At 28.5% G+C, this 25410-nt stretch overlaps 3 protein-coding genes and 2 non-coding genes across 5 annotated transcripts; 3 read left to right on the top strand and 2 right to left on the bottom strand.

The window, feature by feature from the left end:
- Nucleotides 1-3174: 3174 nt before the first annotated feature.
- LOC110618626 (histone H4) lies at nt 3175-3728 on the bottom strand. The gene has a single exon (XM_021761800.2). The coding sequence runs from the start codon at nt 3707-3709 to the stop codon at nt 3398-3400; it is 312 nt and encodes a 103-aa protein (XP_021617492.1). The 5' UTR covers nt 3710-3728; the 3' UTR covers nt 3175-3397.
- Nucleotides 3729-6576: 2848 nt separating this feature from the next.
- On the top strand, nt 6577-6650 carry TRNAN-GUU. The gene has a single exon. It is a non-coding gene; the product is annotated as a tRNA-Asn (tRNA).
- A 2228-nt stretch (nt 6651-8878) lies between these two features.
- On the bottom strand, nt 8879-10078 carry LOC110618538 (ethylene-responsive transcription factor 3). Its single transcript, XM_021761679.2, has one exon. The coding sequence runs from the start codon at nt 9823-9825 to the stop codon at nt 9115-9117; it is 711 nt and encodes a 236-aa protein (XP_021617371.1). The 5' UTR covers nt 9826-10078; the 3' UTR covers nt 8879-9114.
- Nucleotides 10079-14721: 4643 nt separating this feature from the next.
- On the top strand, nt 14722-14795 carry TRNAN-GUU. The gene has a single exon. It is a non-coding gene; the product is annotated as a tRNA-Asn (tRNA).
- A 6889-nt stretch (nt 14796-21684) lies between these two features.
- On the top strand, nt 21685-24311 carry LOC110619389. The gene is made up of 2 exons (XM_021762806.2): nt 21685-21836; nt 22426-24311. The coding sequence occupies exon 2, from the start codon at nt 22694-22696 to the stop codon at nt 24194-24196; it is 1503 nt and encodes a 500-aa protein (XP_021618498.1). The 5' UTR covers nt 21685-21836; nt 22426-22693; the 3' UTR covers nt 24197-24311.
- The last annotated feature ends 1099 nt before the right edge of the window (nt 24312-25410 follow it).

Below are 25410 nucleotides of genomic sequence, written 5' to 3'. Positions count from 1 at the left end.
TGAACTTTGAGGTTAATTCTTTATTTTAATAGAAATTCAACTCAATATTAATTATTGACACCGAGGTAAAATTATATAAAAAAAATGATAAATAAATATATAAAAAATATAAATAATATCTAATAATTATTATAAAAAATTACTATTTAATTTTTATAATATATGAAAATTCACTAATTAATCTCTTAATTTTAAAAAATATATTAAAACGTCTCAAAAATATATTAAAACGTCTTTGATATTTTAAAAATTCTATTAATTTTAATTATTAAATATTATAAAAAAATTTAAAATAATTATGAGATAAAATTAGTAATGTGCTAAACTTTTCGCATTCGAAGATTATCGCTTATTTGAAAAAAAAAAGATTTTTTAAGTAATAAAAGGTGTTTAAGGTTTAAAATTTTGAATATATATTCAGAAGAGGGTAAAGTTTTCTAAAGTTAAAATTTTAAAGATTCTTGCAAATCTTTAAAAATTTCTAATTTTAATCCATTAATTCTTCCCAAAATTTTTAAATATCTTTTAATTTTGTTTCTTTCAAATAGTAAAAAATTATAAAAAATCATATTTCATCAAAATATATTTAAAAAGAAAAATTATTTTATTCTACCTCCTTTAAAAAACAGAATGAAAAAAAAAATCACTCAATAACTTGGTTAAAAAGCTGCTTTTTTATTTTTTGAGAAAAGAAAGAGGAAACGGCTTTTAAAGAGAGAAAATGAACGAAATGAATTGTGATGATATGAGATTTAGAAAATAGGGTTTATAAAAATTGAGTAAGCTTAGGTGAGGGAAAGGGGTTCTTTCCCTTTTATTCCCTTCCTTTTGTCCTTTAGCGATGCCTAACGACCTCTCAGATATAGTATCACATATCTCTGTCATAGAGGTTATATGTACGAAGGCGGCTATTTAATTTCTTCCAGTGCATGACAGTACTACAAAGTGACTGGATCTGCTGTCTCTTTCTCCTGTCACGTTTTAGGGTTGAGCTTGGTGTGAAAGGATCGAAACCCACGGGAGGTCCGACCTCAAGGCTGGACGGTCCAAACGGACTCGTTGAAGAGGTCCAATGACTTTTGAATCAAGGTCGCTATTTTGGATTAGACCTTATACCGGAGGGATGAAGCCCAATTGCCATCAAATTGAATTGACAAAAGAAATTAGGAATTTCAGACTCAGAATTTGATTTCCTTAATCCGTAGATAAAAAAAAAATTTGTAAAATCTGTGTTCATCTGTCCATCCTTTAAAAATCCTTGCGTGCCAAGATGAAGTAATTATTTAACTAATGTTTTATATTAGATGTGCAGAAGAATAGATCTTGAAAATCTTTTTGCAATCATTCCATTTCTTTTATTCAAAACATGACAGTAGACTTTACCATTTGTTAGTTTTTTTTTTCAAAAGAAGAGCATTAAATCTCTTTCTCTTTTTTAATTTTTTTCTTTTATTTTAAATACAATGACATTTAATATGTTACTTTAAAAAACCAATTTTATATTTAAAATATATTTAATTAAGAAAATATATTTATTTAAACTGAATTTATATAAATTTATAACATAAAATTATAATAAATTTCATATAAACTACTTGCATTATGTTTATATAGATTCAATATTAATAAGAATTAAATAATTATTTAATTTTTTATTTTCAAAAACATCATTTTTCAAAAAATTTATTATTTAAGCAATTAACAGAAAATCAAATAATTAATCTAAACACATAAAAATTATTTAATATATTTTTAAAAGTTAAAAGAAGTAAATAATTAATTTTTTTTTTTTACAAATAATGATTTCATTAAAAGAGTCAGCCGGTCAAAACTAAATATACATGGAATTCAAAACTTAAAAAAAAAAAATTTCAAAAAACAGAAATCCACCCTACAACCTATGATCACAAACCCACAACTCAAAGCAATTGGTGAAACAACCCCCCACCGACCTTCATCTCTCCCGGCACCTCCAGATGCAACAGCAACCCATCGTCCATACATCCACCGCTTTCAACAGTCGGAGAAGGAAACCAAGTCATGATACACCCAGATGGCAATATGTAATCCAACACAAGGACATTCAATCCAAAAGATAAAGAAAAAAAAAACATCCAAAGCAACATCCAACTTTCTCCAAACTAAACAGTCCACCAACCCAAAACACACCACAAATTAACATAAGGTTAGACTTCATTACTACACAAAGGACAACGACACAGACAAAGCCTACGGCTACTATAGTCTTTGAATTTAAAAATTATTAGGTGTAAAATGTCGTTCTAAATAACAGACTTATAATAATGGTATGAAATAACTTATATCATTTAAATAGATATAAAATATTTAAAATTAAATTTATATAATTTAAAATACTCATAATAAATATAAAAAAAGTTTAAAATTAAATTCATATAATTCAAAATGCTCAAAATGTGCTTCAATTCATATAGTATGGATTTAATGTAACAATTACAATTATACATTTAAAGAGTATAATTAAGTCTATTGATCGAAACTATAAATGGAAATCTAAAGCAAAGACGATGGATGGTTTTTGTAAATATTTAAATTTATTAAACCTAATTAAAAGGTGTACAATCAAAATACAATTGTTTTTATGAAAATTTAAATTTATTAAACTTAATTAGAAAGTTTACAAATTTATCAAATTAAGTGGATAAATTTTTTTTAAAAAATTTATGAGACTTAATTAGAAATTATATAAATCCACCAAATTAAGTGGATAGATTTAAAAATATATATACAGTAAAAATGCAATTTAAAAAAAATATGTAAATCATATGCACAATGCAATTTAAAAACAATGTATAAAGCATATGCACAATTCATAGATTGTATTATATATATTAAATTATAATTTATAAAAAAATAAATGGGAAATAGGTAATATATTACTCAAAAAGTTATGAGTTCGAGTTCACTCTCCATTACAAAAAGATGAACTCCAATGATGTTTCCCTCTTTCTTTTCTGGGCAAGAGGCAAACAGTGAGGACTGAGCTCGACATGTTTTTCCAGGATTTTGTTAAAGCTCACTTTTTCAAATGAACTATTTTCATTGTTTATAATTAAAAATGACACAAAATAAAATTAATAAATATCATATCAGCTATTCAACAACAAAATCAGAAATAATAAGAAGAAGAAAACAAGATTAAATTGGTTTACACCACCATTTTCATTTCAGTCCAAATTCACCGTGGTCACAGCAGAACCCAAAACAACAAAACCAAAAGCATACCCATTGGCCATTAACCCATCAGATTACTTACAATAATCCCCAACCCAAAAACCACTATCTTCCCATCTAAACATCTACCCAAAAAGTACACAATTTCTTGACAGCAAGACTTGCAATCACAATCAAAACCCTCTTAACCACCAAACCCATAAAGGGTTCTGCCCTGCCTCTTCAATGCATACACCACATCCATGGCTGTAACAGTCTTCCGGCGAGCGTGTTCTGTGTAGGTCACTGCGTCTCTAATCACATTTTCAAGGAAAATCTTGAGTACTCCACGGGTTTCTTCATAGATCAGACCACTGATACGCTTCACTCCACCCCTGCGAGCCAAACGCCGAATTGCTGGCTTGGTGATTCCTTGGATATTATCTCGAAGGACCTTGCGATGTCGTTTGGCTCCTCCCTTTCCTAGCCCTTTGCCTCCTTTGCCACGTCCAGACATTGTTCTTCACGAGAAGGATCTGTAATTTGATTTAATTGATCAAAATTAGGACTGAGCGAAGACGCTGTTAAGCTGAGCTACTAACTTTTGAAATAAAAAGATGTTGAGAAATGCTTGAATAAATACGCAATAAATGCTAAACTTTTCCGGCATTTTCTCCTCAACCAAACAGCTATAACTGTAGGAGGGGGTGATTAAAAACAATTTTGAAAAAAATGCCAAACTAACAGCTGCTAATGGGTTCCGTGATTTTCCCCGCCCCAAATCGACAGTTACACTAACTCAAACCAAGTAGCAGCAAGAGGATAATGAAAATTTAACGAAAATGGGAAAACATTTCAAAATCAAATAATCCCTAATTCAAACATCAAAACCAAATGCACAGAACGCTCGACTCAAAATAAACAAAATCCCCTAATGAAATTTGGTTAAATCAGAAAGGTGACGAAAACTAAGCAACCCTAACCGTTAATAAAATTCTGCCTAATACTAACCCATCAGAAACTCGACGAACCCCAAATTCCCATTTTGCTCAAAGCAAACAAACAAATCCAAAAAGAAAAAAGGAGGATACTAACAAAAGCAGCAACCAATCATAAAGGCCGAGGGAAAATGAAGAAGATCTATCAATAACTGTAGAAAAGTGGAGAAGAAAAGAGAGATTTAGTACCTGATTTTAATAAATTTTAGAAGCAGGAAGAATTGAGAGATTGTTTGATCCGCTGATAAAGCGAAATGAAGGCAACTGGGTTTATATATACAAAAACCCAAGCTCGAGGTACCGCGGTGTCGATCCGTGCCGAATGTTTATGAGAAGAACTTTCGACGGTTGTTTCCAATCCGACGGCTGAGATTGCGAATCTTTAGGAAAAACGGATTGATGGCGTGGCGTTCTGGTTATCAGGTTTTTCAACTATATCATTCACTGGTAGGTGAGGGCCAGCTAGCGTCAACAACAACTGTAATAATATGCTTAGTTCTTGCATCCTCATAAGCTTATCAACCTCATCAACCACAAATTCACATATTTCTTTCTTTTTTTTCAATCTTATGTCGTAGTGCATTTAGTGATGTAACCTTGGAGATTAGATTTAGAGACTTAGAGATTTAAGGAGAGTATGAAAGATTTGCTTGAGGCTTTGGGAAAGGAATAAAATTAAAAAATAAGAAGAGAAAGTGTAAATCAGGCGAGAGGCAGAGAGACAAGGGATGAGAATGGTGGTGATGCTGCTAGGGGATGATATTGGCTATGGTGGCAACACCAGCAAGAATGGTAGATACAGTAATTTAAGTCAAGAGCTCAATTTTATTTTTTAATAAGAACTTATTTCATTTACGTCTATATAACTATTAAAAATAAAAAGTTTTAAGTTAAAATTTAAAATAATTAAAGAAAATTCATAAAATTTGATGACTTGAATTAATTTACTTACTTTAATTTTTTTTAATTTGAATAGTTTAATCAATTACCCATATAAACACTATCTAATTTTATTTATATTTAAGTTTTATTTTTTAAAAATAAATAATCTATCTCATAATTTATTAAATTTATTTTTTTTAATTTAATTTTTTATATAAATCTAAATAGTTCATGAATTTAATAAGTTTAAAAGTTTTTTCAATACAACTTAAATTATCTAATATATAATTTCAATTGTATGAATAGAGATAAATAAAAATAACTATTGATTCTTAATCATAAAAAGTAATTGTATAAAAATAATTTAAATAATAAGTAAATTATTTATTTTATAAATATTTTGAAAAAAATAATTGACTTGGATACACGCGAAATTGAAATTTTAAAATTTAGAAATAAGATCTATGGACTGGAAAAAAAAAGGATGATTATTGTAAAAATAGGAATTGAGATTGTAATTTTATTTATGATAGAATTATTATTAAGTTATTGAGTTTTTAAAAAATTTATTAATTTATTTTTATATCAAAATCAATCAGGTAAAATATCTATGTATTTTATAAAATTAAATTATTTAGTAATTTCACTAAAAAATTATTAATTAATTTATTTTATTTTAAATCATAAAAACTAAACAGCATAAATATTTAAGCTCCAAGTAATAGATAATAGATAAAATATATAGACAAAATAATACAACTATATAAAATAGATTAATAAAATTTTTTAATTAAAAAATTAAAGATTAATTTTATTTAATAAAAAAAATTTAATTATATAATTTTTAAATAGAAACAAATTAATGATTTTTTTTAAAATTCAAGAATTTAGTAATCATTTTCCTCTTAATTATTTGAGTTAAGGAAAAATTGCCTATATAGTCCTAAATAACTTGAAAATTCTCTTTTGCTAGAAAGGCATTTTAAGATTTTTTTTTTTAAAGGAAAAAAATTCTGTTTTTTTTTTAAAAGAATTTTAACTGCAAAAGTGATAAAAAAAAATGAATTGAATAATTATTTTATTAACAAAAATAAAAGACACAGATGTTTTAATGAATTTTTAAAAGTAAAAAAATTAATTTATAAATAATAGTAATATTGAGATATTAAATTATAAATTTTGATTATTATTATTATTATTATGAAATTTCAAATTCAGAAATTAATACGTGGAATTGATGTATGTTATTATCAATCATATAGTATATTTTCTTTTAATAATGGTTCAGATTTCCAAATAATAAAGGAAAAAAGTTACATGTGAAAGATTAAAATGAATAAAAACAATCTGAAATACTATGAAAAATACTGATTTTTTTAATTCATAAATGAATTAAAAATATTTTATGGTGTATTATTAACAAAAAGAGAACCATAGAATTAGTATAATGAATATTTCTCTGCCAAATATACTTTAAGATTAAAATGCTAAACTCTCACGCAAAGCTGGAGTAGCTCAGTCGGTTAGAGCGTGTGGCTGTTAACCACAAGGTCGAAGGTTCAACCCCTTCCTCTAGCGTGATTCCAATTTCCTCACTCATGCAGAAATATTTATTTAATTCATTAATCATTTAATTTTAAAAAATTAAATAAAATATTCCTCACATTTTAAAATACTATTATTAAGGGTGTATGCAGAAATATTGACATTTTTTATTATAATATTTTTTTCATTTATATTTGTTTAATTCATTAATCATTTAATTTAAAAAAAATATTAATTAATTATTCAATTTTAAAAAATTAAATAAAATGTTTCTCACATTTTAAAATACTATTATTAAGGGTGTATGATCGATAGGTTTGATTTGTAAGATTTTTTAGGACAGAACCCAATCGATTTTATCCATCTCCAATCCAAATGACAATGGAACTTCTCCAATCATACCAAGTAAAACTCAAAGAATCGCAGAATTCCAAACAAAGAAAACTTTCCCAGAATAACAAATAGATGAATCACATAGCAAAATTAAACCACATAGACAATATCTATAATATAACAAAACTATCACCTAAAATTTCAATTTTAGTGAAAACCCATAAGTGTGAGATAGGAGAAGGAGTATCAGTTGCTCATGTCGCTGCTATTGCGTCGCTCAGAAGCACCAACATCCGTCGATTTGCAATATGAGAATCGCCCGGTGTTCACGCTTCTGTTTGCACCCTTTAGAAGTGCCGATACCGATGTGAGTGGGAGGGAGTCATTGTCGTGGGAAACGATTGAAACCAAGAAATTGAAGAAGAAGTTCATGAAGAAGACTAGATCGAAGAAGAAGAAGAAGAAGAAGAAGAATAGGAAGAGAGGAGTAGATCGGAGAAGGAGAAAGGAGATGAGATTGAAAATGGAGATTACAAGCAGACAACGGGTTTTGGAATGGACAACGGCCCAACGCAAATCAAAGAGATGAGTTAGGGACTTGAAAGTTGTTCTAAGTGTGGGTATATATATCAGGCTAAAATGACAGCGTATTGGGAAATCGCTTCGGTTCTGTTAATTCGATTTTTTCACTTAATTAACCGAAAATCAAATAATCCTCAACTAATTATTATTTCTATTAATTTTAATTATTAATTTTATAAAAAAGTTACTATTAATTCCTGCATTTTTGGACATTTTAAATTTTTTGAAATATTTAATTATTTTATTAATTTAATTGCTAAAATTAATGAAATAATTAAATTTTTTAAAATATTAAACTATTAAAAGAAAAAACAGAAAATTTGCCAAACTTGTCTTAATCTTCCTCACTTCTATTCAGAGCAACAGACAGTTAATAATTAATCTCAATTTCTTCGTGTCTAGCAGGCATTTTACTGTAAATAAAATCTTTTCTACATCTTCTAGCTTCAAGAAATTTGTTATATTCTGTCTTTTCCCTATAAGAAGAGTGAGGAATACTTGGTCATTACAAACTCTAAATTAGCTCTAATTGAGTAAATTAGCCTAGATTTTGAAACCAAATTGCCACCACTACTCACTAGCAAGTAGCCTTTCATGGAAGAAACTCATTTCCATGGCAGGCCACTCTCAGCCAAAAGAGGTATAACGAGCAGTCATAAAAATGCAAATGAACATTAACAAGCAGGCATGAACAATATTGAAACAAAATAAGTATAAACACTAATCAATAGTTCACAAATATACAACCTGCTCCATCCATTTATAGAAGAGTTCTTGCTCTGCATTCTAGTAATAGATAATCAAATTTAAGCTGACTTCCTAAGAAGCATTTCTTTAAGAAGAAAAAAGTTCTTAACATCATATAGAATCAGGAGTAATTATCAATTGCCTCTAATTATTGCGAAATCACACATGAAACAAGAACTGCTGAGAAGAAAAATTACCAGCCTTAGAACTAAACTGATCCATGATATCAGCATGGTTTTCAGAAAACGTATGGATTTATGGTCATGTATTATTTACTAGAGAATCAAAAAATAACTCCAAAGAAAATGTTAAGCAACACCTACCATAATGATTATCTATGTTGCCAGAAACCCCATGTTCAGCTAGATCCACTATATCAAAATAAACCCTAAAATCAAAGATAAACATTCTTTTCAAAGCTAGAAAACAAACACTACCTTGATGGATCTGTTTCTCTCCCCATCTCATCTCTTCTTTGTCAAAATTAAACAAAACCCAGTTAATGATAATCAAAATACAGTGATTATGTTCTTAATTACACCAAGCTACAAATCAAGCAAACAACAAAGCAGCAGCAAAGATAGTACACAACACAGATGTATTAGCAGTAGAAGTCTTTCTATTAAAGAAAATAAGAAAATTTACAAAGATGGATCTGTAAACAGTAGCTTAATAATCCACCATAATCTGACCAATAAGATCATCATGAAAAACATAATACGTGCATACTCAATACAGATTAAGATAAGTTTATCTTAACCTAATCTGATTTTTTTTTCTTCAATCCGCACAATAATGTTTAAAAAAAATTGAGTTTCCTTTCTAATCATCATCATCAAAGGCATAGAGTAGTACAGTGGGGATCGTCCATGACAAAGTCAACCTGATCCGACGGTGGAAAATTCAGATCGAAAGGTAAGGGCTTTCGGCAGCACAAGGACGATGATGATGCAATATCTCCATCATCAACCACCGAAGAAGATGAATCACAGTCGCTGTGACAATCGTCCGGCAACATTGGTTGAGTCCGACGATGGGTTTTCTTCGGGGCAGTCTTTGCCAACAAAAGCCCTGATTTCTTTGTTGCTGTTGTTGTCGCAGGCGGCCTGGGACCACTGAATGACTCCACCGTGCTGCTCTGACTGCTAGATGTGGGTCTCTGGGGATTTACGTGATGCTCATCAAACCTATTTGATGGATATAATCTGTAATCCATAAAAGGGTCCGTGGGAGTTTGGTATGTCAAAGGAGATAAATGAGAAGACGAAACAACAAAGTTGGTTTTGGCCTTAGGTCCACGGAGGGAAAGGGCAGCGGCGTCGTAGGCTCGGGCTGCGCCCTCCGCAGAGTCGAAGGTGCCAAGCCAGACCCTAGTCTTTTTCCAGGGATCTCTGATCTCGGCGGCAAATTTGCCCCATGGTCTTTTCCGGACACCCCTGTATCTGGGTTCTTTCCCCTTTACAATATTCTGAGGAGCAGATCCATTTGGTTCCCCTACTTCTTTAGTTGCAGCGGCGGTGGCGGCGGCGGCTCTTCCTCTCCTCATACGGATTTTTGAAGAAGGAAACCAAAAGATGGGTGGATTGTGAGGAAAAAAGAAAGAAAACCCACAATCAACACCAAATCAGATAATCAGAGTCAATAATTCATATTTGAATGAACCCTTTGTAGAAAAAATTAGGGAATGCAGAGAGGAAAAGACTGTATAGAAACGGAGGCAGAGATGAGGGAAGAGGGAGGAGAACTTTTGGGTCTGAGGTAGAGAGAAGGGTATGGGTGGGTCAGGAACTGGATGGCTTAACACCTTCTCTCCTACACAATATTTATTTATTTATTTTATTTTAATTTTATTATTTTTTGGTTGTTTTCAAAGGCATTTTGATTTGGTTCATAGAAGGAACATGGAAATAAATGGGAATGTGAAGAAAAATTTTTTTAATTAGTTTATAACCACATTTTTGTCAAATGCTTAAAATTTTTTATTATATTTTTTTTAGTTACTATCAAGTCTTGCATGTTAAATAATTTAATTTTGAGAATTTATGTTTTCATGTGAATATTATAAAATTTATAGTTAATTAAGCAATTTTTTGAAAAAATTCTATGAGAAATTAAATATGGTTATCTTTGGCATATACTAATTAAACATAATTAAAATATGCAATTAATTTCTTTTTATAATTATACATAATCGTTGATTACATTTACCATTTATCAAGTAGATTATTTTTTAAAAATAAAATATATGCAAAAAATATTTTAATGTTAATTTTTCTTTTAAATATTTAATGCGACATAATAATTATGCAAAATTAATAGAACATAGTCAAATAATAAAAGTCTATTAAACTAACATAGCCGTAAGAGTCTCTATCGATAAAAAAATAATGGAATATAGTAAAATTTAATATTTTATCAAGACTCGCACTCTTTTTAGTAGATGGAGCATTCACAAATAAATTTTATTAATAGAATATAATCTAATAAATTTACATTATATCTATAAATGTAAAATTTTTTATCCACAGTTCGATACCAGTGAACCAAATTTGTATGAGATTCGATAATCAACTCAATTTATATCAAGTATATATTATTATACAATCATTTAAAACTCAAAACAATCTATTGAATTTAGTATCCCTACCAACCACTTCATATTTTATTTTTGCATGCTAACCAATGGCAGATCAAATTTATTTTCAACCATATCAATATATATATATTAATAATTAAAATTAAACTTAAACTTTTCAAAAAAAATATTAATTTAATTAAATAGAAAAATTACTTTGTAGTCCCTGAGGTTTAACGTAATTAACACTTCTGTCCCTCTATTTTGGCGACCCAACACTTAAGTCCCTCACTTTCTCTTCCGTCCAAATTCGTAGTCCTTCCGTCCATTTAAACCGTTTGGTCAAAGAGTCAAAGGTGAGATGTGATAATTTTTTCCAAAAATATCGTTCTTTCAATGTGAAATTCCAGAAGAAGAAGAAGAAGAAGAAGATGGTTAATTTTGTCAATTCACGTGTCCAAAATGGCTATTTTGGATGGAAGAACTACGAATTCGGACAGAAAAGAAAGTGAGGGACTTAAGTGTTGGGTCGCCAAAATAGAGGGACAGAAGTGTTAATTACGGTAAATCTCAGGGACTACAAAGTAATTTTTCCTAATTGAATTAAAGTAGGACTTGAATTGAATTTGGAATTGATTTAATTAACTTTTTTTTTGCTATTTTGGTTTTATATTTTATTATTGTAAATTTATTAAACTACACATTATATTTCTTTAAATAATTCATTAAATCAATAAAAAAACGTTTTAATACAATAAAAAACAACTTTTCAATTTTTATAAAGAAAATAAACAGTAAAAAAACACTCATCAAGGTAAACAAACTCAACTAAAAAATAAAATAAAAAGTATATTAAAATAATTCAATTCAAGTTTTCAATTATAAGTAAATGTTGTTTCCTGCTTCTAGTTTATGTTTTTCTTCCTCCTATTATTGTGGGTTTTGAGCATTTCAGGATAATTATTCAATACAATCGACATACACATATATCAATATTATATTTTCTATTTTTATGGGTAAGGGTTTGAATATTTATTTTTCATTTGTTTGTGTTTATGTTTTTGGTCGTTAGTGATAATGATGAAATTCGACGAGCCGTCTAGATGAGAACACCCAAAAAGAAGTTTAATTTACTGGATTAATCATAGTTCTTTACCGGTCCATTAAATCTCTCTATATTTTACTTTAAGGAATGAAATATATAAGGTGAAGAAGACAGTTAGGGGACCACGGAAAAGCTCTCGGTGGAGATCTTTCCACGCTCAAATCAGATCTTAAAACTTCATGGAGTTAAAGAGAAGTAAAAATGAGAAGAGAAGAGAAGAGAATGGTAGTTTTTTGTATTTCTTGTGTGACTGAGAGAAAGAGATAAGTCCATTTTCAGGGAAGGAGATATCCTTTTTTAGGATTAGTCCGGTGCATAAATACCTTTAAATAAAATTAATACTCCTGGTGCCATGTCCCCTTCTCATAGAGCAGCAGACAGCGATACTTTTGTGCAGGTGTGTCAGGTAGTACATTAATGATGAACTATAGAATAATAAATGCGAAATTAGCCGGTTCGTACCCTTTACATGGGCGCTTATGATCTCTGTTTTGAATCAAGGAGGCAACGAGTTCATAGGAGGTCGGCATCTTTATTCTAGCTTCATCAGGTCATGCCGGACTCATCGGACCTACATAGAAATGAGCTCATTCCAGTTATTGAGGTCGACCACGTCGGCGTTCAAAACCTTATTGTAGTACGGATTTTTTAGGAGGTCGGTTTGTTCGTCCTCTCTAATATTTGAGGAGGTCGATCTATCCGTTTCGGGTTTCGATAAACTCATAAGTGTTACTAGTGTGATTCTTTGTACTCAATAAGTCGGGCTTCTTATTGTCCGATCCGACTAGATAGAAAGATTTTCGATTCACGTATGCATGTGTTACGATCTTGGGGATCCTATTTTTTATACGTTGTCAGTTAATAATTCTAGTATTACGATCTTGGGGTCCTATTTTTTATACGTTATCAGTTAATAATTCTAGTGGGGGAGATATTTATTTTCCTGCTTTTTGTTTGTGTTAGTTTTACATGATGGTTCTGATTATAGATATAGATGTAGATCCCTTAAATTTGATTTTTCTCTAACAAGGTGATGAGAGTTTCCTTATTTTTCGTTGACCTTTCTCGTTTTGAGAACTCCTTTTATTAACTCCGATAGTAAAATTGAACTTGATTGTAGAAGTTTTTTTTTCTATTTCTTTTGTATATTTTTTTATCGATCACCTAGTTGATTGCATGTGTATTTTCCGATTACTAATTTCGATCTTTCTCAATTTTGGAAACTTCTTATTATTATTGTATTTCTATAGTTTATTTTCCATCATATAGTTTCTTTACGTATAGTTTTGACTATTTTTTGTGAGAGTAACCGCCTTTTTTATTTTTCTTTTATCAATGACTGACAACAAAAAATTTATAGGAAAAATGAAATATAAATTCTTTAATTGCTACCAGATTAGGAAACAGATCAAGTTTCTTATAGGAATCTTCAAGTTTCCATAGTGTTTTGATTTTCCCTTATTCAGAGCTTTAAATTCCTTATTTATAGTGGTATTAATGAATGTCTTGACCTTGATTATAGTTTTATTAGATCACCCTTAATGAAATTAACATTTTTTTAATATAATTTGCATTATACGAAAGCTGAGTGTATATTATCTAATTATTATTTATTTAATTGACTTAAATTGGAGATTTTTTTTTATTAAATTTCTTAATTTCAAAGTTTGAAGACGGCGAAAAAAGAGGGCAGGGCTTGAAATTGAAGGCAGAAGCATCTAAGAAATCGAAGCTAAGACGTTCAAATTTGGCCAACGTAGGCATTGCTGCCGAAAGGGACAAATGGCCCCACTCCTCTCCTCTCCTCTCTTTGAATTCAACCCCCAAGGAACAAAAAGGTTCCTTCCTTCCTTCCTTCCTTCCTTTTTTCCCTTTTCTTTTATTTTTTTTTTTAAATTTTTTTTACCCAACGCACTTTTTTTTCCTTTCTTTTATTCAACAAAACCCAAATTATTAACAACACCAAAACTACATAAAGAAGATTTAAATTTTATCACTAATCTGTAAGTAATAATTAATAATAATAATACTATAAATATTATTTTAACCTAAATTAGATTATATATCTAAAATAAAAAATTGAAAAAAATACAATAATAATTTTTTAATGTATAAAAGAACCAAATAATTTTATTAAAATATAAAAATTAAATAATTGGTTCTTTATGGGCCTAAGCCTGTATGATTTTATTAAAATATAAAAAATTATGGCCTAAGCCTGTATGATTTTATTAATTCTGATATCAAGTATTTTATTATTTAATTTTTATAATTTTAAAAAATTAATTAATTAATTTTTCAATTTTATAAAATCTACTAATTAAACCCTTTATATTAAAAATATTTTAAACTTTTTTTACAATACTCAATTAAATAAATTATTAAACTTTTTAAAATATTATAAATATTTTAATATATTTTTTAAAATTAAAAACTAACTAATCAATTTCTATATAACATAAAAATCAAATAATATTTTTTCATTAAACAATTTTTATAGTTTTAAAAGCTCTAATAAAATGATAATTGTATTAAATTTTAGCATTGTTATGTTAATTTTACATAAATATTATTAGTTTTTCTCCCATTTTTACTGTATTAATTAATAGTAACAGTGATAAAAATTAACTGATGAACCTTTTAATTTAATTTTGAAAACCATATAGATTATTTATTGTATTTTTTAACATATAGAAGCTAATTAGGTAGTTTTGTCATAATATACGTTTTATTTACTATACTGTGATACAGTAGAGGCATGAGCTGGAGTAGCTCAGTTGGTTAGAGCGTGTGGCTGTTAACCACAAGGTCGAAGGTTCAACCCCTTCCTCTAGCGTTTTTTATTATAAATTATATGTATATTTTTTATATTTAAAAAATTTATTTTTACTTAATAATATTTTAAATAAAATAAAATATTATATATTTTAAATACTCTTCTTGCTCTGGTTTTGGGAGAGTTCCGGAACGAGAGCAAGAACTTCTTTCCCATTTCATATTATAAAAAAAATAAAATTTTTTTCTTAATTTCTCATTCTCTCACCATTTCCTATTTTAATTATCCAATCTAAATTAAAACTCTAAATCAATATTTATTTTATTTTATTTCAATAAAAAATTTAATTTAAAATTTATTTTCCTCTCCTGAACCTCAAACTTTAAGCGATAAATTTTTTTCAATATTTTTATAAATTTTTAAATTTTATATATTTTCTTAATATATTACCTTATAATTTGAGATTATGAGAAATTAAAAGCTGATTTATGGATTTATTATTTTTTATTTAAGAGTTTTGTTCAATAAATTATTTTTATTATAATAAATTCCTAATTATTGTAAGAGAAAAATTTCACTATATTAAGAATTTGAGATTTATTTTTTAAATAATTATTGTATTATTGGAATAATAAATATGTATTAAGTAATCTTGAACTTATGATAATTATTAGGTTGTATAATAATATTGAAAAAATTGAAATTTAATATTGAAAAAAAAAGTTAAGTTGATATATCGAAAAAAATGAAATATATGATTAGAATAAAAGAGTAGAAAAAAATGGAAAATGGTGAAATTTTTTATCAATGTGTAGTCGAATGCTCAAATGGATAATTTAAATGATTTGTGATGAATGTTGAGTGTTAATGAGTTGGTAGAGCTTATGAAAATTTGAGAAAAAGTCTAATTTATGTCAAAATACTGTTGGATTTTTATTATAATTTTTGAAAATTAATCATATATTTCACATTATACATTTGCATCATAGGGTTTAAATTCTTATTATTGATGCATTATAGTTTCTATAATTCTAAAAAATAATTTAGCTCTTGCTATTTTATTAAATGTATACTTTTCAAATAAATAAAAATAAATTTATATTAAAACTGAATAAATAACTGACTGCAATTATTTAAATAGTATATTGATAAGAGATTATTCATTCTCACTTTAGTTTATGTTATATTATATTTGGGACAATACTTGATATCTATATAGTTTTGGAGTGTATATTGAGAGGTTGCACTTCGAATAACTCTACATATATGTATGATTAATATAATTTTATATTATTTGTATTTTTATTTATTGCACTTGAGATACTAACATTATTTATAAGAGACATTATGAGTGCATGAAATCCTTTATAAACTTTTTTTATATTATTAAATAAATAATTTCTACAGTTTTACAGTGTTATTTAAAATGGTTATATCTAGCTAATTTATTTTAATATTTTATTTAATACTATTAAATACTAAAATTTTATTTATTTTATTTATTATTTATTTATCCGCTCACTAAATAGTGATACTCACGTCTAATATTTTAATATTTTAAATTTTTTTTTGTGATTCAATCTACTAGTCTCATTCTTTAAGCTTGTTCTTACCTCCACTTCACCAACTATATAATTTACTAGAACTTATACATGCATCTATACTTTTTGAAGCTGATAGTAATATTTTTTTGAGCAATAAATATAAATATATGTAGGATAAAATTATGAATATTTGGCTGTTGTAATAAAAATAGATATTTAAGTATTATTTTATTAGTTAAATAAAATTTTAGAAATTATATTATAATTTACTGTTAATTTTTTAAAATTTAATTTAGTTTTTTTTCTATAATTATGATAAACAGAAAAAATTTAGCTTTATCATTAAATATTTAAAATATTGAATATAAATATATACCACCAGATATTTTAAATTTTTTTATTTAATATCCTTTTAAAAAATAATTAAAATGATCTGACTTTTATAACAAAGTAGCTCACAAATAGATCTTGAGCAACTCAACTAATTTATAACTTTAATAAATTTAAAATTAAATTATTTTAATTAAATAAATATATTCATGAGTCATATTATAAATTTATTAAATAAATAAAGTCTTTACGTGTGAATTTATATACCACTAATAAGTTTTATTAAAATTAGTATGACTTTAATTGAATTCGGTGGTTATAATTTATGTGTTTATTTTATTTTTTTTTAAAATAAAAATAAATATATAATCTGTCAAATTTCAATATGCAATATTGTTTACAAGTTTGATTTTGACTTATTTATTTAATTGATAAAAAATTAGACTTAAATTTGATTCGAATCTAAAATAATCAAACAAAACTGAGTTTTTAAAAGTTAAATTTTAAATAACTAGCAAATAGTTTGAATAATTTACTGCTGAACGGGCCTCATGGAAGAGATTGCTTGCTCTTAACACCGTCTGGACTGCACCACCAAGGGCAAAATCAAATGATGTTTACAGCTAAATCAAATTTGGAGTTGGGCTAGCCAGGGTTCCAAGCTCGGCCTTAGTTTGTGTTCATTGATCAATTTGCTGGGTGCCAATAGGTGGCTTAGCTCACCAAAGAGGATTGGTCAGGTCAGGTTTGTGACTTTTGAGCCCAATTAGTTCTAGCCCAACAATGATTCCCTCTTGACATAGTGTCATTTATGAGACATGGTGTTTGTTCTCTTCTACTACATTATAAAAAGAAGAAGAGAAATTCAGTAGCTGCTTAAAATTTTCTTTGATATCACATTTTTTTAATTTTAAACAGAAAAATATAAAAAAATATTTTATAATTTTATTCAATTTATATTAAAATAATATTTTATAGTATCACATCATTAGTAAACAATAGTAATTTTTAAATATAATTAAAAAATTTTAACATATCAAATAAAATATTATTAGAAAAAATATTTTATAATTTACCCATCAATATTTTTTACATTAATAATATTTGAAAATTGTTATTGATTTATTAACGATATAATATTATATATATTATTTTAATATAAATTAAATTATAAACACTAAAATGTAAAATTAATAAAATTATAATATATATTTTTTATACTTTCCATTAATAATAGTATCAAATAAAATTCTCAATTTATTTTAATCAATAATATATAATATTTAGGTAATAATACAAGAGTTTTCTTTAAATAGAAAATCAGTTGTATTAAAAAATTATTTTAATTAATAAATACATCAAACGTTATAGTATATGTGAACTAATTTTTTATTATTTTTATGAGTATATATATGAATGATATTTGAAAATGTGAAATACAGTTAATTTTAAATTTTATGATAAATTTTAATCAGACTTAATTTTTATGATAAGACGTTTGATAGAGATTTAAAATAATTTTTTAAAAAAAATCACAATATACGATTTTTAAAAGTTTGGTGAGAGATATAAATCGTTTTATAAAATTTAAAATAAAATTGTACCGCTTATAGAGTAAATTTTATATTTTAATTATTTTTTAAATATTTTTATAATTTTATATATTAAAATTTTTTTATTATAAATTATTTTTATTAATTATTTAAAATTTACTTTTGAATTTTAAAATATTTTAATAAGATTTTTTAGTTTTTAAATTATATTTTTTATATTATTTTAATTAAATAATATTAATTAAAATTTATGAGGAAATTTAATCGGTACTTTATCAAATTCGCTTTATTGATTTTGCCAAAGAAAATTAGAAGGTAATATTTTACGGAATTAAAGTTGAAAGTGATAAGGAGATAAGCAAAAAATAGGGGTGGAGGATGAGATGGGTGATAAGGAAACCCAACCCAACACTATGCATGTGGATTGACAATTGTACCTTACCTAATTTTGGAATTGGACCATATGTCTGCTACTATTCCATTATCCATTAGGTAAATGTCCAATCGTCTAGTTGCATAATCTTTCAAAAAAGTTGCATAGTTATCTTCAACATTTCCAATGAAGAGTGATGACAGCTCAACTTTTTCACCCCGGTTTGAAGTTAGACTAATGGTATCAGTCCATTATTTGGAGGCCTTCAAGTCTCCCGCATGAATCAGGTTCGGTCCGCTCGGTTTTAAGACTGGGCTCCAGTTAGCTTTTTCAATCAGGCCGATCCAGTCTATACGACCCATTAAACATATCCTATCTGGACTCAACTTTAATTCTATCTTCAGGCTCAGCTCGGAATCAGGAAGGGGATCAACCCATCTGTCCTATGGGTCCATTCGCATGTGCGCCCAAGGGGAATCAGATGCCGTTACGCATGAGGCAGGAATCTGATACTCTCGTACGTCCGTATCAACATGGCAGGGACAGGTGGCCCAATAATAAGTAATCTGTTATACGTCACTAGCGGACAAAAAGAAAGGCCTCAGATGGGGCTTTTTGGCTAAGTTTACATAACCTTTACCATCAAGGAGTTATCCACTAAGGACTAAACTATCATGCCATGTCTTCCTGTCTCTCTACACCAATTAATAAGCCCACCTTCTTATTTATAGTTTTTTTTTATATAATATTTATGCATATTTTTATTTCATTTTTTACTTTATTAATTTAATTTATAAATTAAAATTTCTTAACCTTTTTTTTTAAATTTAGCTGAAATTAAAAAGTTTAATTTCTTGGTTTTATAGATTTACTTCAAAAATTAAGATCATTCTAAATTTTCTTAATTTTATTTTAGATTAATCTTAAATTTATTTTTTCAGAATAATTTAAAGAACAATATAAAAATTAATAAATTAAATATCCCAAAAACTATAAATTATTATATTTTGAGTATGAGAACATCAATAATTTAATCTATCTTGTGACATTATCTTCAATAATTAATACTGTATTATTTATTCAATTATTGAGTTTAAAGCTCTTTGAGATCTAACTAAAGTCTGATATAATTTCAAATATTAAATTTAACTTTCTTTTCTTATCAATGCAGGATATAGTACATTTCATAAGGTTCATTAGATTATATGATATAGAGACTATTTAAAAAGTTAAATTAAATTTAGAGGTGAGTAGTATTTAGTTTAAATCGAAAAAATTAATCGGATCGAATTAATTTAAAATTTTAGTTTAATTTTTTTATTTATTTTAATTTGATTTTTTAATTTTAAAAATTTTCATTATTTCGATTTGATTTGATTTTAATTAAAAAAATTAAAAAAATTAAATTCATCGGTGATAATAGTATATTATTTTTGATAATATAAAAAAATTAGAAGAAGAGGAAGAGGAAGGAAAGAGAATGGGTATTTTAGTTTTTTTAACTAAAATTAACAGTGATTTAACTGAAAATATAACGAGAGGGATTAATGGCATAATTTTTAAAAATTACAGTGACTAAATTGAAAATTTTTTAAAACAGAGGGACGAAAGGTTGCATTTCACTAAATTAGAGGGACTAAATTACAGTTTACCCTTTATAATAATAATGATTGATAAATTAAAAAAAAAATAAATTCTCAATTGAATTCATTCTTTCTTGTGGTATGTTTGTTTATCCTCCAATACAAACCGGTGCATATCACCTCTCAAATTTTAAAATATATAATAATTTAATTACTGTGACTTGACAACGTAATAACATCATGCATATGTTATAAATATTAAATTATTTCACATTAAATTTATTGATAAGTGCACTCTAATTTTTTATATACAAAATATTACAGAACTTAATTTGTAAACCTCTCAAACTAAATTCACACGTTATCCCTCTAACCTTATCAACTATGGACTCTTTATTCAGTTTTTTAAGGCTTATAAACATGTTGAAATGTTGACTTTTTTATTACAAGTGGATTGAAATGTTGACTTTATTGACACTTATCCATCACTTTTTTCATGATTCAAATTCTTTTTTTTTTTAAAAATGCCTAAATAGAAAATAAATATTCCTATACTTTTCAGATAATGCAGAGCACCTACGTTTCTGAGCATGAAAATGTCATTTGCTTATCTATAATAATTTGATAAAAAAAAATATAATAAGATGATTTAAATTTGATGACAGTGGGATCTAACTATCCTAGACGAAATCGAATTAAAAAAAATAATACTGATTCAAAGTTTATGTAGTCTTCATTCAGTTGACCGGTTCAACGTCTCAAATTTTAGTTTAATACATGAGACAGATCGGGTAAACTACAAACTCAAAACTTATATGATGATGTGATGTAAAGGAGAGCAGCTGGTCCAATTATTTCACAGCTTTATTTACATACACGTTAGAAAAATTAAATGACTGCTTGGCGTAAAGAGAAGTTTGACACGTGCATGCATATAAATCTAAATAATAGAGACAAATACTGTAGTAAAACAATTGTTAGATGTTATTAATAAACACAAAAAAAATAAGAGTTTTTCTTTATTTAAATTTATATTAATACTGTAAATTTTATTATTTAAATATTAAAATATTAAAATTAATGAAAAATAATTATTTATTTAATTTGATTATATTTGTAATTATATTTATTTTAATTGACCCTAGAATGGTTAAATGGACAATCCAGCGAAAAGAGATAAATTTAATAAGAATAAAAAAAAGCACAGCCTATAATTTATAATAATTTTAAAGGGTAAAATAATTACTCATCCTCTTTATATTATTTTTTAATAATTTTCTATAATTATAAAAATGAATTTGTAAATTATTTTGATTCAGGATATTATATTATATTTATTAAAAATATATATATTTGAAGGCCGGCAGGGCTAGATTCTCGGAGTAAGGAGGACTTTCTTTTTAGTTTTTAATTTTATTATTTTTTAAAGAAATTATTATAATACAAGAAAAACAAAGCCCCAAAACCTCAACACCGCTTCGTTTCATGAGACGACAATTTTGACCCTATCTGCTTTACCGTTACTTAACGTCGGTTATCACAAGCAGTCGCCGTTAACTGCTTCATGGTCTCTCTCCTATTTATCTCCGTCTTTTTTAACTCCCTCCGTTACTTTCTCTCTGTTTCTGCCTTCCCCTCTTTCTCTCTCTCTCTCTCACAATGGGGGATCGAATGTGCAAGCCTCTGTTTTGGGTGGATTTGGAGCCTCTCCTTTTGAGGTAATTTTCGAATCTCTTTGATTTATTCATTTTTCGTTTCTTACTTTATTGGGTTTTAGGGTTCCATTTTTTGGTCTGATTTGATTGTTTCCAGTCTGTGCCTTTTCACTATTTATCAGAGAATTTTTTTTATCAGATCCTAGGGATTTTCGAATTCATTGTTTCTTTTCGGTTTATACCCTGTTGGCAACTGAAGTGTAGGAAAATAAATCACTTCGGAAAATTTCATTTATGGGGTTTAATCTTATGCAGATCCTGTAATTTGGGCAGCTTTCATTTTATATTATCATTTGGGAATCCTCCGAAATCTGAATATTTCACTTGCTTTTAGCTTTAACACAATTGCTTGGCATTTTTTCCCAGCTCAATTTTTTAAAAATATTTTTCGAAATCGGAAATCCAATTTTCTAGACAGAAGCGATTGAAATGTTGCTTTGTAACAAAAAACATGGATAGGTTTGTTTTGTAATGTATACTTATTAATACGTGAAGTATAATACAAGTCCATTGTTTTGATTCATGTTAAGTTGATCTCTCTCTCTCTCTCTCTCTCTCTCTCTTTCTGTATTGTTGTTTTGTTCTTTGGCAGGTCGATAACGTACCAATGATATTGATGCCATCATTTGCTGCTCTCTGGATTAGTATTTGTCCATTTTTGTGGTGGAAAGTTTTGAGCCTTTAAAATGAAGAGACTAATGAGTTGCTTGTTTGGTTTTGTTGATTGATTGGGGGCTCGGCTGATTTTTGTGGGTTTCTGTTTAAATTCATGATGCTGTTGATGATTTTTTGGTAACTGTTGTGGGCTGCGAGTTGCAAACCAGAAGCAAGAAGAATAAAGGAGGAATAGGAAAAAAAATATGGGGGAAGCACTCCTCACATCCTTGTCAATGGAGAACTATCATCCATCTACACTTTTGTCTATGGATTCAGGTTCTCTGACACATGATGAATTGGAGAGAGAGATGAATCGATCCGTCATTCTTTCACGGCCCCCTGATATAAATCTTCCACTGTCATCTGAGCCTAGCCCACCTCCTTCCCTGGCATGGAATGATCCATGTGACATCTTAGATGTTAGTCTTGCACCTCAAACTTATGAGGTTGAGACATTAGTTAATGTCCCAAAAGTTGCAAAGAAATGCACAAAACGACTTGATAGCATTTGGGGTGCCTGGTTTTTCTTTAGTTTCTATTTCAAGCCTGTTCTGAATGAGAAATCAAAGTGCAAGGTAATCAGGGACAGTAATGGTGTGTCTGGGTATGAGAAATCAGATTTGCAGCTTGATGCTTTCTTGGTTCAGCATGACATGGAGAACGTGTACATGTGGGTTTTCAAGGAAAGGCCTGAAAATGCCTTGGGTAAGATGCAGCTGAGGAGTTACATGAATGGGCACTCTCGCCAAGGGGAGCGTCCATTTCCATTCAGTGTTGATAAGGGTTTTGTTCGATCTCATAGGATGCAGAGGAAACATTATAGGGGTCTCTCTAATCCTCAATGTATTCATGGTGTAGAGATTGTGAGATCACCCAATCTCATAAATCTTGATGAAGAAGAGAGGAAAAGGTGGGTGGATCTTACAGGTCGAGACATAAATTTCACAATTCCTCCTGAAGCAAGTGATTTTGTTTCATGGAGGAACCTTCCAAACACAGACTTTGAGCTTGAGCGCCCTCTTCATCCATTAAAGACTAATGGAAATTCCCACCAAAGAAAATTGCTTAATGGTGCAAGTTTGAATTTGTCTACTCAGACATCAGACCATAGCAATGGTGAGAGCGTGGACCTTTCTCCTGTATGTCACAAGCGGAAAAAAGATTATTTACCACATGGAAATCATGATGAATGTTTGGCTGACAATTCACATGGTGACAGAGTTGATATGAATATACATCCAGTTGAGCCAGCATGGATAAATGAATTCAGCGGAGTAATGAAGAATGTATATGGGCCTGTTACAGCAGCAAAAACAATATATGAAGATGATGAAGCATTCTTGATCATCATTAGCCTGCCTTTTGCAGATCTTCAAAGGGTGAAAGTCACGTGGAGGAACACTAAATTACAAGGGATTGTGAAGATATCTTGTGTAAGTACAGCATGCATGCCATTCATTAAGAGACATGATAGGACATTTAAGCTAACAGATCCAACACCAGAGCACTGCCCTCCAGGGGAATTTATTAGGGAAATTCCCCTTCCAAACCGGATTCCTGAAGATGCTGAACTGGAAGCATACCTCGATGAGACAGGTACAATGCTTGAAATTATTGTCCCCAAATATCGTGTAGGACCAGAAGAACATGAAGTCCGTGTCTGCCTTCGCCCTCTTCTTGGAGGGAATGGGCATTTGTCAACCTGAAAGGGTAATTTATTTAATGATGTAAGGACACAGTTAGAGTGGTTAGTGCTTCATTGTTTATTAACCTCATTCCATAAAGGAAATCTATGAAATGATTGCATTTTTTTTTGGATTACATTGTGTTTATCCATAGATTTATCTATAGGTTATGTTTTTGTAAATCATATTTAGTCTTCATTAGGTGAATTATTCTTGCCAAGGAAAGCAATAAATTTCTTTTAGAGAAAAAGGATTATAACTCTGCATTGGCTTGAACATGCACCGGATATCTGAAGGAATGCTTTAAGCATTCATTTCTGTGGAACTATTGTAAATTATGGGGTATTTACATGTCAAATTAGAATTTCTTTCGATCTTCTCGAATCTTGTATAACATAGATATTAATTTTTGGACAAGTGGCTGCTTGTTTTATTGATCAACCACCTTTTTTTTTCCCTGGTTAAATAATTTATTATTATTAGGAGTGAATTCTTTCTTAGAAGTGGCATTTGCAGATCTTGCTGTGTTTATATAGCAAGCATGGTGACTTGGTCATCGACCGTTTTCACGCCTCAGAACAGAAATGATCTTGACATGTATATGGTGCAGCATTGATTGGGTACTGTTGCTGATGTTGTAAATAAATTTGATATCCTTGCTAATGCTAAGTTCAATTACCTAGGTGAAGCTCTAATCTTCAACACATTGATGATATGTGATTCTTGAGACAAATCACCTTTTTATCACTAGCCTGCTGTTTAGTATGAATCAGCATTTACTGTAGTTGCAGGTGGGATTCAGAAGGCTATCATTATCAAATGGGTCTTTTGCTTATCTAAAGCTCTTTTGCATTTTCACTTTGCCACTTAAATCAAACAGCCATATGTCCCTGGAGAACACTAATTGTAGAAGGTGGGTGTACATACATTGCTAAAGTAGATTGACTTGGTGAGTCTTTTTTAAATGTCTTTAAAGAATGGGTGGTGGGACAGGGACAGTGACCATGATGGTCACCTTTTGGGCGAGCATCAACTATTATTGATTGAGTTGAATATCATATTTGATACGCAAATCCCTTTACCATTAGTAGTTGAGTGAGACAATGGGACCCTGCAGATAAATGGGAAATAAGGTTATCCAAGTGAACTTTTTTAAGTGTATACTGATTTTTGCTAAAAGATGTTGATAGGTTATGAACTAGTTTGCGTGCAATGGTTAAACAGCAAAGCCACAT

This window comes from Manihot esculenta, chromosome 7, assembly GCF_001659605.2.
Source record: "Manihot esculenta cultivar AM560-2 chromosome 7, M.esculenta_v8, whole genome shotgun sequence".
In the NCBI taxonomy this organism is placed as follows: domain Eukaryota; kingdom Viridiplantae; phylum Streptophyta; class Magnoliopsida; order Malpighiales; family Euphorbiaceae; genus Manihot; species Manihot esculenta.
This window is presented reverse-complemented; position numbering and strand designations above follow the sequence as displayed.

Coding starts and splice junctions, on each gene's coding strand:
- LOC110618538 (XM_021761679.2), bottom strand. CDS start 9,825: ATGAGGAGAGGAAGAGCCGCCGCCGCCACCGCCGCTGCAACTAAAGAA.
- LOC110618626 (XM_021761800.2), bottom strand. CDS start 3,709: ATGTCTGGACGTGGCAAAGGAGGCAAAGGGCTAGGAAAGGGAGGAGCC.
- LOC110619389 (XM_021762806.2), top strand. CDS start 22,694: ATGGGGGAAGCACTCCTCACATCCTTGTCAATGGAGAACTATCATCCA.